Source organism: Alosa sapidissima, chromosome 19, assembly GCF_018492685.1.
Source record: "Alosa sapidissima isolate fAloSap1 chromosome 19, fAloSap1.pri, whole genome shotgun sequence".
Classification (NCBI taxonomy): Eukaryota; Metazoa; Chordata; class Actinopteri; order Clupeiformes; family Clupeidae; genus Alosa; species Alosa sapidissima.
In genome coordinates, this window is record NC_055975.1 from 12,555,061 (window position 1) to 12,573,867 (window position 18,807).

The following is an 18,807-nucleotide window of genomic DNA, read 5'->3' on the forward strand; positions in this document are numbered from 1 at the left end:
CTTGATGGCTTGATCGGAGCCTGCTCATTCATACTGTTAATGACGCGTTTGCAAGCAATTTATACACCTGTTGTCAGCCGGCAAATGAGAACTCTGGGGCGATGACACTTGAGAGATCGTTCCCAACAGCAGCGATAATTGGGATGCCATGAAACCCTCATAACTCCAGTATGGAGGTGTGTGTACGATTAAGAATCTCTGTCTAAAGATGATAGTTTAATCATTGTTCCGATAGAGAGGTGTATTTCATCTTGCATTTTTTTTACCATTGTAGACTGACACACAGAGTCTGTGGAGTGCTCACACTTTTATTTCATTCTGAGACATTTGCATTTGATGTATTTGACATAATTTTAGATGAGAGAGAGAACAGATGACAAACGAAAACAACAAGCTTACCGATCATGGGCGACTCGATGAAGCTCCAGGTGTTGGTCTGGGGCATGTAGGACTGCAGTACCCCCGCCGAGCGGCCGGCCTCGTTCACACCCCCGAACACGTAAATCTTGCCCCCACAGACGGTGGCCGCCGCTGAGTGCACTGGCTTGGGGAGGGGTGACACCGTCTCCCACTGATTTGTGATGGTGTCGTACCTGCAGAGGGTCAGAGCTCGTTTAACACCAGATAACACCGGACACAAATTCACTTCACAATTCACAGCGCATACCGGGAGAGTGCGAGGCAGGTTCAGACCTTGCTAGCTCTAGCAGGGATGATGCCATGCTTGCAACATGTGTGGTGCAGAATGTGCTAGCACTGTAGGAATTAGTTCCTCCCAAAAGGCTGCAAAGTTCCTGTTTGAGAGCCAATTAGGACTCCCTACGATGTCTATGAGGCAAAACCCATGTGTTTATTTCTCACTGTGAAGAACTCATTACCAGGTGATCACCGTCGCAGACACATCCCTATAATACCCTGAACACCATATTATTTATCATTATTCATACCAACTTTTGGTAAACAAGACATCATCATCTGTATTTCACAAGGGGAAGAAATGTTCTTGGGTAATGATATACTAATGACTGTGAGAAACATGGAGAAACACATAGCTGCTTTTAAACAGGTGCATAACATTTCTAAATTAATGATTGCCCAACACCTAGAGGCAATGCTGTTGTGGAGGGCGAAAGAACATTCAAACAAAATCGACTTAAAAATCATCACGTTTTCCTGCCGTTTAACCATCCCCCAGGGCTCAGAGCAACACTCCCACCATTGTAATGGTCACCTGAATGGAAAGAAAGAGGTCTTAGATGAGGGTGACGTCTCGCCCTGCTAGTTACCGGTCATTAAATTTGACCCTCAGCCTGCCTCTTATCTGGTGCAGGGGCACAGGCACCCATGGGTCAGTGCGGATGTGATAGTGCAACGTGATAGCAGAGTAGGCTCTGATTGAGGACTCCGTAACCCAGATTCCAAATCCAGATCCAACACTCAATCCTGGAGGAAGCCCTACAGGGAGCACTGAGATGGCAGCTGAGATTGCCTGTTAGTGGGCTGAAAATTGAGCAGGGAATGGGGTTGAATGAGGCTCACTGAATCAGTCCATGATGGGCTTTAATAGGGGTGCAGAAAAGCCTGCTCCTATGCTAGCACTTTCCTGCCCACGGGGCAATTGGTTGAAAAAGGAAATGGACACCTATTAAATGAAAAATACAACAGGGTGGGCCTAAAAATAAACACCTTTGCATTTCCTCCACTTTAACAGGCACTGGTGTTCAGGACTGTATCTGAAGCATTACCTGTAACAGCATTACCAAACTCGCACTGACACAGCGAGCAAAAATATGAAGGCTAATTTATGAGTGATTGCTATGGATCCTCATTCCATTACAAATGCCACTGAAACTAGAACCCAAACCAGATGGCTATGCAACCTCCGTGATTCACTTTCCCTTGGTGCTCCTTCAAACATGGCCGAGCTCCGTTGCCAGCGTTACAGCACTCGACTGTGGCCACTCGTTGCAAAAAAAAACGCCAGCTGCTCCATCAGCTATTGCCTTTCTCCCCCAGGGGAGCCGCGTGCTCTAAGGACTTATTTACATACAATTTGAGCACGGAGCTTCCGTCCTCTACACTGGCCGCCCAAGAGGCAGGTCAGAACATGATCCAACACAGGAAATATTAACTACTGACAACTGGACTCCTCCTGGACAAATGTTGGATGCGTCGCAAAACCGACTATTGCAACAGGTAACGACATACATAAAAAAAAAATCCAGTGACATTAAAGAACAGAAGAGCATTAAAATGCCCAAAGGAAGGTAGAAAGTGTGACTGTTATTAATTACATAATTTCTCATAGTAAGTTGAAACACCTGACCCAGATACTAATAAAGTCATGAATGTGGAGCACTCAGTATGTGTGGAGAGGAATGGTGTTTCGGCTAGAGACTACCCTGCGCTAATCCCTTAGACTGACACCTGTCTGCCACTCATCACACACGCACACACACACACACACATACACACACCGTGCCACCCAAAACAGCCCCACAGAGTTGCAGCTGCAGCCCGCTCGCAAACGGACTGATTAAAAAGGCAGGGACACATTCGCAGGCACATTTACGGGTCTGCATGAAATGCCAAACAAGTAGTTAGGGAACTCGGCACGGAACAAAGCGCCAAGACAGCTGGCCCGAGGATGCCTGAGGACTTGGATCAGAGGCGCACTTGGAAAGGGGGGCCGAGTTCCCGCTAGGATATCGGGTTGAGGATGTCTGCGGTGGGTACACGGGGAGCACGCTTGCCAATCATCTCACAAATGTGCTTGGTGGTTAAGCTCGCGCACACCCTCGTGACTCTACGGATGGCATATGTTAATCTACCGTTCCTTAACCTTCCGCTCCGAGCCAAGGAACATCATAATATCGGGTTGACCTTAAAAGCTATTTAGCCGAGCAAGCTGCAAGAGTTACCCCCAGGAGGTTGTACATTATAAAATTAGCAGAAAAGGTCTTCCACAGAGGTTTCATCTACATCAAACGTTAATTAGAAAAGTGGGACAGGCGGGCATGTTAATAGCGCTCGACGTCGATCCAAAGCGCAGCCTTTCTATCCGAACGCTCCAACAAACATCTTTATGGGCTCCAGATACATCATGGGCAAACAAACAAAATTTGCTTTCATCAACAACAGTAAATTGAGTCCATCTCCCCGAGCCGCAGCACTAACACAATGAGCCCCATGCACACGGGAGAGGGTACACACTGGCTGTTTGCTCTGCTGCCGAACAAACAAAGCTGCCGTGAACCGACAGGGACACGATATCAAAGGAGCACGCAAGGGACGGGAACACAGCAGCCAATACACAGGTGAGCCTTCTGCTCCTGCAAACAAAAGGTATAGAGACTATAGTATGGACTATGGCACATGCTGCTTCTGTCCTCCATTCAACAGTTGGTGGAGGACTCCTGCTGTAGGGTTTTTTAGAGCTCCCCGGCCCATTTCCATTCCCCAGCACAGGCAATATTTGGACACAAGCAATGACGCCCCTAATTTAATCACAGTCCGGCGCTGCCTGTGTGACTCTTGTCCCATCATTCACGGGGGTGGCGGCGGTGCCATCCGCTCGCAGGCTCGGCACGGAGCGCCGCGCAGCACAGCACAGACACCACCCATGTCAGTGCAACGCAGACAAACTGGGCCAAGGTTGCCACACAATAACTCCGGTAAACAAACTCCTTCTGTCCAGCCATCCCACGGCCACACATATGGAGGAAGGGGGGGTGGTTGAGGGGGAGTGGGGGGGGGGGGGGGGGCACTGCTTTGCTTTTGTCCAACAGAAAAGAAAAGAGGGCACCTTGAAAAAGCTGTGGAGAGAGAGAGAGAGAGAGAGGAGAGAAAGATGAAGAGAGAGAGAGAGAGAGAAAAAGTAGGGGTGGGTGGACTGAGTTGTCACACCTAGGTAGCCCCTGCTCACATCTCCGGGCTAATTGGATTTGTATATGCCTTTAAAGTGGGGGACAGTAGAAGGTACCGCTGCTGCTGGTGCTGTGGTGAGGAGAGGAGGCAGTGGGCAGTATGCAGCAGCTGCTGCTGACACGCGGTGGCTCTGGCCTCATTACCAGGCTAAGGGCCTGTCCATCCGTCAGTGTGAGATAGGATTATGGCATCACGCCGGCTCTGGTTGACGTCTGCGCTGCGGCACAGCACACATATACAGTCAGCAAGCAGGGCCTCTTTCTATAAATACACTCAACCTGGACAGCAGACGTCGTGAGCGGGCTTTTTCTTTTCTCTCTCTCTCTCTCTCTCTCTCACTCACTCTCTCTCTCTCTCTCTCTCTCGCTTGCTCTCCCTCTTTCAAGGTTAGAACATCCATTCTTTCTCTGCAATCTTCCCCTCGTTAACAAAATAAAAAAAGGCCAGGCACCTGCCCCTGGGGATCGGTGATCGATACCTTTCCATCCTAATCCATTATGTGTCCACTCCAAATACATAACAAATGTTGCTCTCCGTCAATACTGCTCATCTCGGCGGGGGAACGAGTCTGCCGAGGCAGCGGCAACACAGAAAAACTCCTCCTCCCGAAAAAAAAGCCTCACCCTTCATCATTACCAATAACTCATCGCCACGCTGCTCATACAACTCACTAATCTCTGTAGCACCACGGGCGAAACTTAAAGTCAGCCATTAGAGGCACTTTCTTGAGCATTACGTGTAATTAAATATTAACCATCTACACTTCATCTGCATCCAATTAGAATGGCTAATGGGCTTGATTTTATTGAGGCTAACTTACATCAATGGCAGAGCAGTCTGTCACTTGGAGAGCTAGCCCACCCTCATTGCACTGATTTTGCCGTTAAGAAAAAAAAAACAAAAAAAACCTTCGCTCCTGTTGATAAAAACAACAAACATTCAATTCATTATCGATGGATGGGTATGGGGTGTGTAATATGAATGAAAGTGGGTGAGGCTGAATCTGCATCAGTTATGCTGTGGCATGGTCCTTGAGCGGCCCCTTGACGTTCATCACTCGCTAAGAGCCAGGCAGCCTTTTCATTAGCGCCATCACCAGAGGTAGTTATGCACCTCGCGAGCTCGTATCATACTTCTCCCACTTACTGTAGGCCTGGAGTGTGGATGGGGATCAACCCACCACATGAAAACAGCACACACACACACACACACACACACACACACACACACACACACACACACACACACACACACACACACAGACTCATTTAAACGCAGCTCCTCTCCAACAGCCCCACTCAAGAGTTTGGGTGGAACACGCGGGCGTCGGTCGAAGCGGTCTGAGCATGTTCAGTTGTGGTAAATAGATCGGCGGGAGATCGGCGGGAGAGTGGCATTTTCATCACTGCGTCGTTTTCATCCAGAGCTTCATTGATGCGCATGAGGCGGAAGCCCCGCCGAGGGGGCCGAGTTGAGACCTGCTATTAAACACCAGCTGTGGCCAGCGCCTAGACTCGGCAGTCTGTTAAAAGTACAGGGCCCCACAGAGATGCAGAGAATGAGTGAGAGATGCGTGGAGAAACAGAACACGGGAGAATGAGTGTGTCAGGGAGGAAGAGAGAGAGAGTGAAAGATAGAGAGATGCGTGGAGAAAGAGAACACGAGAGACTGAGTGTGACAGAGGGAAAAAAGAGAAGAGAAAGAGAGAAGAGAGAGAGAGAGAGAGAGAGAGAGAGAGAGAGAGAGAGAGAGAGAGAGAGAGAGAGAGAGAGAGAGAGAAAGACATTGCCCTTGCAGTAATGTATGATACACACTGTTTTGTTTTCTTTCTTTTACATACTACTACTTATATGTACAATAAGAAATGCTTTGGCAATATATACAAATTGTATTTTTTTTGTTATGCCAATAAAGCTCAATTGAATTGAATTGAGAGAGAAAGAGAGAGATGGAGAGAGAGAGAAAATGAGAGAAAGAAAGAGAGTGAGAGTGAAAGATAGAGAGGGTGAGTGAGAGATGGGGAGGGATAGTGGAGCAATCACAAGCTTCTGAATCTATGAGTCTCTGCCAAAATATTCCTGTTTGGGGATGCCATTTAACGTCTTTGATTCAACAACTAAACAACTGACTTGGTGACTTGGCTCCGATAAAAATATGAAAATGTTGTGTGGGGAAGGGACAGCTGCCAGCCAAGCAGAGGCACAGTTAAACTAGAGAGAGAGAGAGAGAGAGAGAGAGAGAGAGAGAGAGAGAGAGAGAGAGAGAGAGAGAGAGAAGAGGAGAAGGGGGGGGGGGTGCAGGAAGATGAAGGCGCAGGAGGTTGCTGAATTATCAGCTTCTTTAATCCCACGGCGCTTTGGCCAGGGCCCAGCAGGGGCCGGCCTGCACAGCGGGCCGCGCTGGGAACTTGCTTTAGCGGTCAGCAGGGTCCAGGCAGCCCCTGCGCGCTACCTGCTCTTCACAGGGGCCCCCTTTCTTAATGATTCATTTGCCAGGGGCCCGAGCAGAAAGGCTAGTTTCTTCTCCTATCCTCCTCCTCAGGACAAGAGACAGACACCGGAGAGCCTCCACGAGAGACGGCCGGCGGCCATTGCTGCGGCAGACCGGCGTGTAATGAGTTGCTCTGACAGCCATTCCAGCTATAATGACCGTTGTTGCACACACAGCCGGATGGCTTCTCCCCTGGACACTTAACAGCCACTATCATTACTGGGACCAGTGTGCTTTGCCTGGGTGACCATAAGCAGAAACATAAAAAGCATTTTTTTTTATTCATTTTTTTTGCTTCTGTCAACATTTTGCCATTAAAGATGTGTAACAGTACCTGCAGCTCCAGCAGTGCTGCTGTGGAAGGGACCAATCCGAGTGATGGCCACAAAGGCACACAGAGCAGGAATTTTAAAAAGGGACAGAGAGATGAGAGAGAAGAACTGCCACAGAAGAATAAGAGAGATTGTGAGATAGAGAGAGAGAGAGAGAGAGAGAGAGAGAGAGAGAGAGAGAGAGAGAGAGAGCCTGGATTCTGCCCTCTTCTCTTCCTCTGCTTTACTAGAAGAGCAAGCAGTGCTTGGGGCTGGTGCTGAGATTGGGACACACTGGGGCATTCTGGCCAGAACTCCATCATAAAAAAGACCAATTAAGGGGACTACTTTGGCGAAGTGAACACTGCAGTGGGCGGCATCCTGAGAAATTATCCGGAGCATGTGCTTATGCTACAACATAAGCCTCAAGGGGTGTGGCATTTCAAAATGGCACAAAGGTTGGGCGTCCTTGGAACAGGCTTGGAATGCAGTCAGCTCCTGTGATGATTAGCACGGCATTAGCGTTAGCGGGGTGGTGATTCACGACTGATTTAACATAAACCACGGCCAACTTTCTAGCACACTTCTCTGTGGACCACGCTAGGGTGTATATGCTTGTGTGTGAGATTTCTGCAGGACACCCGATTCACCCTGCTAGCTATCTGTACTTTAGCTAAACGCACACGGAGCAGTTAACGCCTGTAATAATGCACTCTGCGAGCACTGGAGCACCTCCAGGATGATGGATCTGGCGTTGTCGGTGTTGCTGGATGAGGGAGGGAGGGTACAGGCGGCAGGACACGGGGCGGCGCGGCTTTGATTAGAGTTACAGTTCTCTCTGAGCGGCGGCAGATAGAGGCCTTGAAAAAACAGCCTGATTGAGGACGTAATTCTGAGCACGGGGAGATTTCATGGTTAGGAGCATGAAACTGAAGGAAAGATGGATGGGCCTCCACAAATTAGGACCGGGCTCGGTGGGGTGGGTGGGGGTGTGGGTGGGGAGAGGAGGCGCGGGGGATGGCAGTGGAGGGAGTAGAGGCAGCGGCAAAGGCCTTCGCCTGGCAGCCTTGACTGGAAGACGGACCACAGCTCTGTAAACAATGATGCTCACGGCACGCTGTCAATCACTCGTTGACTCATGCAAATCCACGAGCTCTAATATTGGGCTGCGGAGCGCCAGGCCTCTGCTGCTACACCTGGCAACCCTGTCAGCCTACCCAGACGCTGTCTCTGCATCTCCCCGGCCTGCCATCAGAATAATAGAAAATGCCAGCCGCAAATAAAATGGAAATGTAAGGAAGAAGAATAGGCTCGGGATGCAAACAGGACAGCCAAATGATGATTATAAATGTCTTAAAGCTACCCAAAGAATCTCCAAAACTCCTAGAATTCAGTGGCACAGTAGTTGGTAAATTGCAGTAAACAAAACAGACCATTTCAACACCTTTAAGGCAACTTAAAGAGATACACATTAATTGCCAGGTCCTATTAAGCCTGGAACTGCACTGACTGGTCGGATGTATTCGTGCCAGTTGACAAAACCCTATGCATTTCAAAAGCTCTGCTTGGATGCAAAGCCTCCTCTCTCATCTACCTCTAAAAAACTGGCCTGCCGTGATCTGTATGGCAGAGATTTAATTACGAGATTTCCTGACGGCACTACAGGGGCCAATCTCCCTCCTCCCCTCTCGCTCTACTTCCAAAATACACAACGGATTCCCACCACCAGATGTTCCACACAGACAACAACAAAGCATCCTCTTTCTTTCGCTCTCTCTATCTTTAGTTACCTCTCAACGTTATCCAGGTTCCCCGTGCCGCCCAGGCCACCGATGGTGTAGAGCTTGCCGTCGTAGACCACGCTGTTGTGCCGACACCGCGGGACCGTCATCCTGGACACTAGGTTCCAATTATCGAGCAGGGACATGTAGCACCACACGTCTGACAGAGGGACGCCCGACTCCATTCCACCTGGACGAAGGTGCAAAAAGGCGGACGCTGATGGGCGCTGAAGTCTCCATTTACACCCTCGCCATTTTTCAATCCGCTTTTCAGCGCAAATTAGAACTACGCTTTTGACAAAGAGATGTGGCGGAAAATGTGTTTGGTTGAAAAATCACAGCTACGCTGGGCTTTGGTGAGCTATTCCTGTTGCGCAGGTGGGGGAGCACATTTGAAAGGAATGCTCAATTTGGGCGTATAACAGGGTGGTATTTAGATGCTAATGTGAGCTGGATGTGCAGGTGAGCGTTGGCTGAGTTTAAGTATAGTACATCTCGAATGGTGAACAAAATGGCTGAGTTGCTTTTTGTATTACTGCTGCATTATTTAAAATGATGATTGGTGACACCAGCCACCTCCAGCAGATCTCTTTCACCAGCCACATTTCACTGCTATTTTCCCCATGCTCTCCATTTAAGAAATGGCCAAGTGCATTTACTTCCACTGAAAAGCACATTACAGTGATATATTTTTACATTTTATAAAAAAAACTCATACATCAATAAGTAGTTCTGAAACTCTTCAAAGGAACACCTATGGGAAATACTGTATCGACACCACAGTTAGAACTGCTGTGCCATGCATTTGAGGACAGTGATTATACCTCAAAGGAAATACATAACTTTAATGAGAAATGACTGTAACTGAATTTCTTTATTTCATATTCTTATTATAATTTGAAACTAATATAGACTTCACCCATTTTAAGAGTTACACCATTCAAATGCACAATGACATAGCTATCAATGTATTTAATAATATCTATTCAATAAAATACAATATCCCAAATCCACATTTGTGCACACACACACACACACACACATATAGAGAGAGAGACACACACAGACACAAATCCCTACCTCCTCCTCCTGAGTGAACCTAGGTTACTAAAAATAGAGGAGTGTCACCTGTGGGATGTGTGTCCATGCTGTGAGCGACACATGGAAGGCTTGATTACCTGACAGGTAGATATTATCCCCTGCTGAAATGACGGAGAAGAACTCGCGGTCGTAGAAAGGCAGACTGGCCAGGGGGTACCACTTGTTGTTTTGCGGGTTGAAGCAAGTGACGGCTGTCAGGGACCGATGGTTCATGCCAATGACCTGCCGACCCCCTACCAGCACAATCACCTCTGCAACACCTGGAGAGGGAAAGAAAGTTTTTAGTCATACGAATTGAATGGAATGAACATTGTCATAATAAATTGTACATCATTACAACATTATGTGCAATGTACAATAACTCCAGTTACTCATCTGTTATTTTATTCCTGTTACAATCACAGTAGCACCTGGCTTTGATTCCTTTTTTTACAAACACAAAAATAGAACGAAAAAAAACTAATTGCATAGTGGCCGTAGGGATTTGGATGTAATTAAATAATGAAACATAATGAAACAAATGGCAGTCTGAGGGCTGTCACTGTCAGAGCGTGCACCTGACAAAGCACCTTCCTCCTCCAGACGCAAACAGCCTCGCGCCGCTCGCCTTCTCAGGGACAAACCCATAATGCAGTGTCACCGCTGCATAACCTCCCCACTGGAGGAAAGAGGAGCAAAATATACTGTTCAGCACGTCTTTGTCCGCGTCCAGAGATGTCTGCAGCGCCACAAAGCCCCGCTGCCTGAGCTAAGATATATAAAAACTGTGTTGATGTACGGAGCGATAAAGCAGCCCGATTTTCATCGAGAGCGAAATGAAAAGAGATTCGGCGCCTCTGTCTGTGTGCTCAGGGGGCTCTGACATTTGGTGCCAGGAAAGAGGCTCCCCGCGCAAGATTTTATCCCAAAACCATGTGGATTAAAATTCATGACATACAATCTACTCGCACAGTCAGCTGGGGTAGGACTAGAGGGGGGAGCAGCACTCGGCTGCGACTCTAAATGAAATGTCAAACTTTCCCCTGCTTGTTTGGAACAGGAAAAGCTACTGCAATCTGCCTTCAGTTTAATAATAGGAAATCGATGCAAATTATGTCGAATGTATTGGTCTGTTTTGGCGTGGCTTTCGACCATAAAGTCAATGCCTCTCTTTCTCCTCCGGCCAGAAGACTTCACCTCACAAACCAGCTGTGTAGTAAGATATGGCGCACACACTGCCAACAAAATAAATGAGCTTTAGAGTAAGGAGGGAGAGGAAAAGAATTAAAATAATCACTTTTGGATGAAGTTCACTGTGTGAATGTCCGGTTCTTGTAGCGTGGCCAGGACAGAGACTGGCTACTGGCTCCACAATACCCAGCTGATTAAACCTCCTCTGTAAGCCAGTGAGGCAGACTGCCACAGGGGCAGTAGGACACACAGAAACTGGGGCTTGAACAACAGCCGGACTCCCCTGGACAGGCACTGCCGGAGCTGCTCTGCTCTGGCCCCAAAACCCCCATCTCCCAGCAAGCCCGGGGACACGCTTCCATTCACAAACATCAGAGCGGACAGGTCGTCCATCATCTGTCCCCTACGTGCCCTCCATTGCCTCTCCACCTGACCACCAGTCTCTCTCCCTATCTCTCTTTTACTCCCTCCCTCCCTTCCTCCCTCTCTCTCCCTCCCTCTTTCTCTCTCTCTCTCTGCTGTGTAATCCGTCCTGCTAGCTCTTCGCAGCATGCTAATAGAGGATGACTTAGAGGGGCTTAGGGGCCTGTGTCCTTCCTGTGGGTCCAGGGCTCCCGCTGTGGATGGCAGAGAGGCCGCTGCTACCGCTGCGTAGCCTCCCGCCACTGACAAACCTGAGTGGACAGGCATTAGGGACAGGTCGGCAGGGGGTCTGCTCTGCCTGGTCACCTTGCGTGATTGGATGCCGGGATTACAATATATTAAAGGGGCGAAAGCCGCGGCACTCACGGCAAAAAAAAAGCCCTTGCACGGACACGAGCTCTCACGACCGAGGGGGTTAAGATTTTCCCTCCTTCTCTCCTTTCTCGCCTCCGTGGCCCACCGTGCTGAGAGCATCATTACAGCGCGGCGGCAGCGCTCCAATAAACAGCTGAGCATAGCAGTAAACGTCTGTGGAGGAAGCTGAAGCAAGAGATTGCTTTTAACGGCTCTGGCTTGATTGTGTGGGATTTTTACAGGCGCCCCTTGATACATGGCCTCAGAAGGGGGAGGTACACACACCTCAGCTCTTGGCTCTTCACGAGGCCAGCAGATTTAGATCATCATTCATTTTGAATGGAGGGAGGTTTTATTTTTAACTCCGGCTGCCATGTAAATGCTGCGCCCTTATAAACACTAATGCGTGTTTGAATTTCCCAAACACAAACGGCACAGATTTATGCATGAGGCGTTTTTAAAAATGAGAGCAAAACAGGCAGCCGAAAATGTTGGGAATGTTCTAGAAAATGGATTGGCTTCCTTGGAGGCTCTTGAGCCACAGATGTATCTCAGCTCTGACAGGACCTTTCCACGGAGTGCATGTGTGCTGACATTCTCTCTCTCTCTCTCTCTCTCTCTCCTCTCTCTCTCTCTCTCTCGTGTGTAAACACAGGTGAAATTTACCCTCATATTTATGAGCTGGATGAAAGTATGGGACACAGCGGGTGAGGGGAGGGGAGGGGGTGAGGCATGTGGCTAGCCTGGTGGCTCGCAGGTGCTCCGATGCCCACTGTTGACAGTTTGTTTGCCAGGGCGGCGTATGATCTGGCCCTGGCCGTCCTTCGGGGTCACTCTTTGACTTTATTAACATGGAGGGGCAGGAATAAAAGATGAAGGGGGCTCCCACTGCACACGTCAGGGCCAGCTGACAGGCTCAAGTGTCTCCAGCATCGCACGCCTGCAGCCTTTAATCTAACGCTGCTTTTTTTGCCTTTCCCCCCCTGAGACTTACATATTTGGAATAGCACTAAGCGTATGTGTAGGCACATCTTTAAGTAGCTTTTGTTAAATCTGTTTCATTCTCATTTTGAAAAATCATGTTTTTCAAGTATAACAGCCCAAAATCAACTTGGCTGATTTCCCATTGAGCTTTCTTTCAATCATGTCCTACAGTAATATCCTGAAGATGTTCCAGAGCCTGACAATGTGACAGATGCTTAACTGTTGGAATAAACCTTAAACAAATGGGAGACTCTGTGCTGTGGCACTGACGGGTTCATTTAACACTCAATGTTGCGAAAACAGTCCTCCAGAACAAGTCATCAACAATGAAGCATTTGAATGAGATTAAACTTCAAGTCTGGGAATGACAAAAATATTAAATGCCACAAAAGCTTTTGTCATATCAATCTATTTTTCAAAAAGAAGGCCTTCATAATAAGAAAACCAAATTAGTCTTGATTTTGCACAGATGAATCTTCCAAGCACAACTGGAGAAAATATATATAATTTGTAATCACTAGCATATAAAATCTTAGCATGTTAAAAAGCACAAATGAATGAAAAACTATTAAGGCCTCATCTGTTTCACTTGGTGTTGATAATCAACAAATATTAAGAGTCATGGATTGCAGCTTGCACATTCCCACCAGTGCCAGATGCTATGCATAAAATTGCCTTGCTAATTGAATGTAAAATGCAAACAGAACAGTATAACTGGCAAACATGAATATACAAATGTGTTTGTGCTCCACTCCACCACTGTGGGCACGGACAGGTGGGCGGCCGGCTCACCTGCGGACAGCCGGGGCCTGGTGCGCGGCGTCTGCATCTCCTGGCGGGCGTGCGGCAACATGTGGTAGCGCTTGGCCTCGTTGACCAGGTCGCGGCAGGCCTCCGAGGACTTGATGAGCTCCTCGTTGTCCACCACGTTCAGCAGGTAGCTGGGGTGGATGAAGGGCAGGCGGACCACGGCCAGCAGCTCCGACAAGTGCTGAGAAAGGGAGGGAGAGAGAGAGAGAGAGAGAGAGAGAGAGAGAGAGAGAGAGAGAGAGAGAGAGAGAGAGAGAGAGAGAGATTCAGTAAAATCAATTAATTTAACACAATTGATTAAAAACCCATAAAAAATTAACAGCATATGGGAGCGGGGATCACAGATGCAGGCGTGAATAGCAAGAAGCAATCCCTCAAATAAACAAACACATAAAGTGGAGAAAAATACGATTGGGCGTTCGTAGCCATCTGAAGTGCCGTAAATTGGCAGGCCCTTTTTAGCTGAACTGCCTCCTTGCGGCTGAGAATCATTTTAAAGAAAAGTGGCATCCTGTTCTAACGGCCTCGCTGCCAGCCCGTGCTTGCTGGTAAACCTCTCATGATGAACTCCACTCCCAATTAAGGGGTAATCAGATACGCGATCACTGCCTGTCGGCTGCACGCGAAGCCTGTTGGATGGTAATAAGTAGGCAGAATGGCCTGTTGCACAGGTGAGCCAAAAAACTCTGTGTTCAACACGTAGCAGGGAGAGGAAGAGAGGGGGGACTTAGGAATTGAGGGGGGAGGTTGCCATGGTGAGCAATCCCATCACCGAAATCGTTTCTTGTTCCAGTACATCTCCATCGAGGCCTTTTGTCCACGTCGGGGGGACTTGTAAACACAAAGCGACGTGGCCAGCAGCTGGTGCGGCTTTTTCATGGCTCTTTATTCTGCTCTCCTTGGCATTGGATTTCAAAAGAGACCTGCCAACGATGTGGACACACGGACTGAGGCCACACTGCAAGAGCGAGAGAGAGAGAGTAAGAGAGAGAGAGAGAGAGAGAGAGAGAGAGAGAGAGAGAGAGAGAGAGAGAGAGAGGAGGGAGAGAGAGAGAAAGAAATGCAGAGCGAGAGGGAGAGAGAGAAAGAGAGAGAGAGGGAGAGAGCAGCTCGAAAATAACTCAGGCTGGCTGACTGCCCACTTCCTGATTGGACGGCGGGTGCAGGGGCACCTGTGGGCAGTCGAGACGGAGGTGCGGCCGGCTGAAGACTGCGGGGGGAAAATAAACAGGTCACGCATGGGGGAAGCGCCGGCGGCATCTCATAACAGGCCCAGGTGGGAGGATGTCTTCCGCGATTTGCACCAGAATACCACGCTAGTTTATCAATGTGGCATTTGCAGAGGGCAGGGCCAGTGAGTAAAGCAGACGCCACATGCTTCCACCAGCCGCTCTCTCCTCCACCTCTCATGCTTCCACCAGCCGCTCTCTCCTCCACCTCTCATGCTTCCCCTCTCCTCCACCTCTCATGCTTCCACCAGCCGCTCTCTCCTCCACCTCTTATGCTTCCACCAGCTGCTCTCTCCTCCACCTCTTATGCTTCCAACAGCCCCTCTCCTCCACCTCTCATGCTTCCCCTCCTCCACCTCTCATGCTTCCACCAGCCGCTCTCTCCCCCACCTCTCATGCTTCCACTCTCCCCCACCTCTCATGCTTACCCTCTCCTCCACCTCTCATGCTTCCACCAGCCGCTCTCTCCTCCACCTCTCATGCTTCCCCTCTCCTCCACCTCTCATGCTTACCCTCCTTAACCTCTCATGTTTCCACCAGCCGCTCTCCTCCACCTCTCATGCTTCCCCTCTCCTCCACCTCTCATGCTTCCACCAGCCGCTCTCTCCTCCACCTCTCATGCTTCCCCTCTTCCACCTCTCATGCTTCCCCTCTCCTCCACCTCTCATGCTTCCACCAGCCGCTCTCCTCCACCTCTCATGCTTCCCCTCTCCTCCACCTCTCATGCTTCCACCAGCCGCTCTCTCCTCCACCTCTCATGCTTCCCCTCTCCTCCACCTCTCACGCTCTCTTCTCCACCTCTCAAACTCCTCATGTCATATAATATCTAACGCCAGGGAAAGGTATTAAAAAAAAAAAAAAAGAAAATCCGTAGCCAGCACTTCCGGAACTGGAAATCCCAGTGGATTACAGCCATTCCCTCCTCTGCCTAGGCAATCAAGGCTTATCGACTGCATGATCTGGGAATCTGAATGCGGCTCCGCTCCTGACTTGACTGAGCATATCTGCAATAATGTCATGGCATCAGGGACTCGGCGCTATGGTACAATGAATATGCGATCAAGATAGGGAAGTGCCACACAGCTGAAATCCGGTTTTATCCTGGGGAGGGGAAAAAAGAGGAGTCTTTTAGAAGCTTAGAAATGCTGACATCTGCACCCCATTTGAAGACGTCTTCCATCATGGTCGTCACATCCCTGTTGCACCACTGCAGCAATAGAGCCGTTTGCGGTTTGAACCAGTGGGACCAAAAACATTCCCTTCCTTCTGAGATTGCTGCTGATGCAGAATTTTTTATTTATTTTCATTTACATTTACCACTTCATTTCCTCTATGATGTCCGACAAAAAAAGTAGTTCTGGCCATTAGGAAGTTCAATTAAAGGACTGAAGCAGAAACCTTCATTTATGACCAAATGAGAGAGAGAGATGGCACTATTTAATTTATTATTACTGTTAAGAATTGTGGCAATAAAAAACAAAATGATAAATAACTATACTATACTTCACTATGGTACATAGCAATAATGAAACTTTAGAAAAAACTATAATGCTACAAAGAAAAAATCACCACAAAATACCACATACAGGCATACTTGCTACATAGTCCAACCAAACACACATACACAGATATGAACACACACACACACACACAGATGCAATCATGCAACTCTCAACATAGGCTACGTAAATAAGCTTGTGGAGCTAATAATTTATTCATGGCTTCACCAACTTCTAATGCACGCTCTGTGGCGGCCGCATAGCTGAGCTCAGATAATCTGAGAGCGGCCAATTACTGCAGTTAGTTGCAGAACCTTAAATCAAGCCATATAATGAGCAGTTCATGGCTTTTTGTTCATGGAAAAGCCTCCTGACACTGCGCTATTGTTTGTCCTGTTTTATGGCCAGACACGCTTGCTGAGCTCCCATTTCATTTTATTAGAAATCACTGAAAACTACAGATTTGATCCAGAATATGTAAATACATTTTAATATAATTTAAGCAGGGGTAATAATGGAATAAACAAGGGTGGGGGTGTTCTTTTTTTCAGGCAGCAGCATGAGGGAGGTGGGAGATGATCAACGCTGTGCACCCGCCTATCGGAAACGCTCGCAAACTCGTCCAAACATGCTAATTCTAGCAGACGCTAGTGCTGAGCTGTCTCCTTGGCTACAGCTTGATTGATGGGTACCACGGAGCTGCTGAAAAGGAGACAGATGAAGCATGGTCGCCGATGCACGGGCCTCTCGCTGTGATAGAAAGCCCGCGTCTGCACTTCAACAGCGCGCCGCAGAGACGGGGAGCTTAGCACGCCGACCGCTGTCAGCACGGTATTGAACATATTGTGTGGGGATATGCTTGATTCATATTAAACATGGGTGCCTGCCTCCCCATTGAAAAATGACCTGCAGCGAAAGAGAGAGAAGCCCTGTCGCCGAACTTGCCGTCGCTGCTGATTGCATCTAATGGTAAATCAGGTTCTATGCTGAGGTCAGAGGCAAATAATTGTCTCTAAAGAGAGGAGGTATGGAGGGAGAAGTAAATCAATCAGAGGGAGAGAGCCGAGGCAGACTGGCACAGAGCTATAAGGAGATGCAGGAGACAGCAGCCCCAGACTGAGAGCTGTCTTAAAACAAGCCAGGTGAATGAGGAGCCAGATGCCGCAGGGGGTTTAACAAAACAGCAGTCAAATGCACACACATCTGAGCTGCGAGAGCCATCAGTGGTCCTCAGCATAATGACAGGTGTACCATAATACGCCTGCCTCACTTTCAACACTGCCACCAATGCATTCCGTTTGTGAACCTCCTCTACTCTGGCTGGCCTATAGTAATGGCTTTCAGGCCAATGAAAAACACACATTATCCAACACACACAAAAAAATAATAAAATAAAGAATTTGCCATGCCATCCTTGTACAAAGAACCCTATCAATCCTCCCTCCGATAAGAGATGCACTGTACTGAATAGAAATCCTCAAATCCAATCAGTTTGATCCCATCTGATTGGATAAAATCTGACACTATACATTATTCATGCAGATTAGATGGGATGTCTTCTAATGCTATGAAAGCTGAATAAATAAATGCTTGGGCTTTGATCAGATGTGGATTTTAAGGCAGGCCAATTTGCCAATCATCATCATCTCATTCTTCAGATATAACAAACAAAATGTCATCCACAACTTGCTTGTGGCGTGACATCCTCACAGGAACGACTTGATCAGAGCAACCGCCCAATCAGACTCTTTCTACCTGCAACCACAGACAAAGGCATTTTTTTTCTTCATTTCTTTTTCTGTTATTAATCAGAAGTTCAACCTCTCTCTCTCTTTCTGTGATTACAGTCCCAATCTTTCATTTATTGCCTGGTCTTATCTGATGATTACACATCATAATAAGATAACAACCAGCCTTTGAAGTAGGCCGAGCTTCATCAGAGAAGAAGCCGTGTTTCTGAGTGCATTGTGCTTTTTCATATATAGTTCCCATTTCCTGCCTTTGACGTACAGCAGAAGTCTGCATAATACACTCAGCCTGAACGCAGCACACCAAAGAAGTCTGGCAGGGTAAACAAAGACTCCCGTCCCGACTTACTGTATGTATCTACCTACTCCATCAAATTGGACTGAGATGGTCTGAAACCTGGATTACAAACCAAAAGTGGAGCGAGACAGAGAGAGAGAAACCAAGAAGCGACAGAGAGAAACCTAACAAGGGAAAAAAAGAAAATAAATAAAGAAATAAATGAACAGAAAGAGAGAGAGGGAGAGAAAGAGAGAGTGCTTTTCCTCACAGTTCTGCATCAGTGCCACGCTGGATTTGTGATTTCATAGGCTGTGGGCCCCACGGGACTGCTGCCGCCGAGCCCAGCTCATTTTCAGCCGAATTCAGATTGATTTCCTCTTGCGCGCTTTTTTTCAATGGAGTCTGTCTTGGGCCAAATAAACATAAGGTCACTGCATCAATCTCCATTGCCTCTCTTTCATGCCATCTGAGCTTGTTTCACAGCATAGTTTCGCACTCTCCAAACAACGCGCTCTATTGGCTCGCACCACTCCCCGCCTTCTCCCCTCGCTGCAGCGTGTGATTGACAGGTGCGGCTGATTCGCGTGAGGCCTCCGACATGGAGACATATGTGCGCATGGCACACTGTCCGTTTTGACGCAGTGTCAGAAAAATGGAGCGAGATAATTGGCAGAGTTGTGTTGAAGCAAATGCAGGGAAT

At 48.1% G+C, this 18,807-nt stretch overlaps 1 protein-coding gene across 1 annotated transcript in view; it reads right to left on the minus strand.

The window, feature by feature from the left end:
- The window catches only part of LOC121693579 (kelch-like protein 29), a 79,983-nt gene that overhangs the window by 7,559 nt on the left and 53,617 nt on the right, over positions 1-18,807 (minus strand). Inside the window, exons 9-12 of the mRNA XM_042073122.1 lie at positions 13,334-13,532; positions 9,688-9,870; positions 8,519-8,699; positions 400-593 (exon numbers count right to left, since the gene is read on the minus strand). Of these exons, the coding sequence (XP_041929056.1) occupies positions 400-593; positions 8,519-8,699; positions 9,688-9,870; positions 13,334-13,532 (757 nt within the window). The remainder of the gene's footprint in view (positions 1-399; positions 594-8,518; positions 8,700-9,687; positions 9,871-13,333; positions 13,533-18,807) is intronic.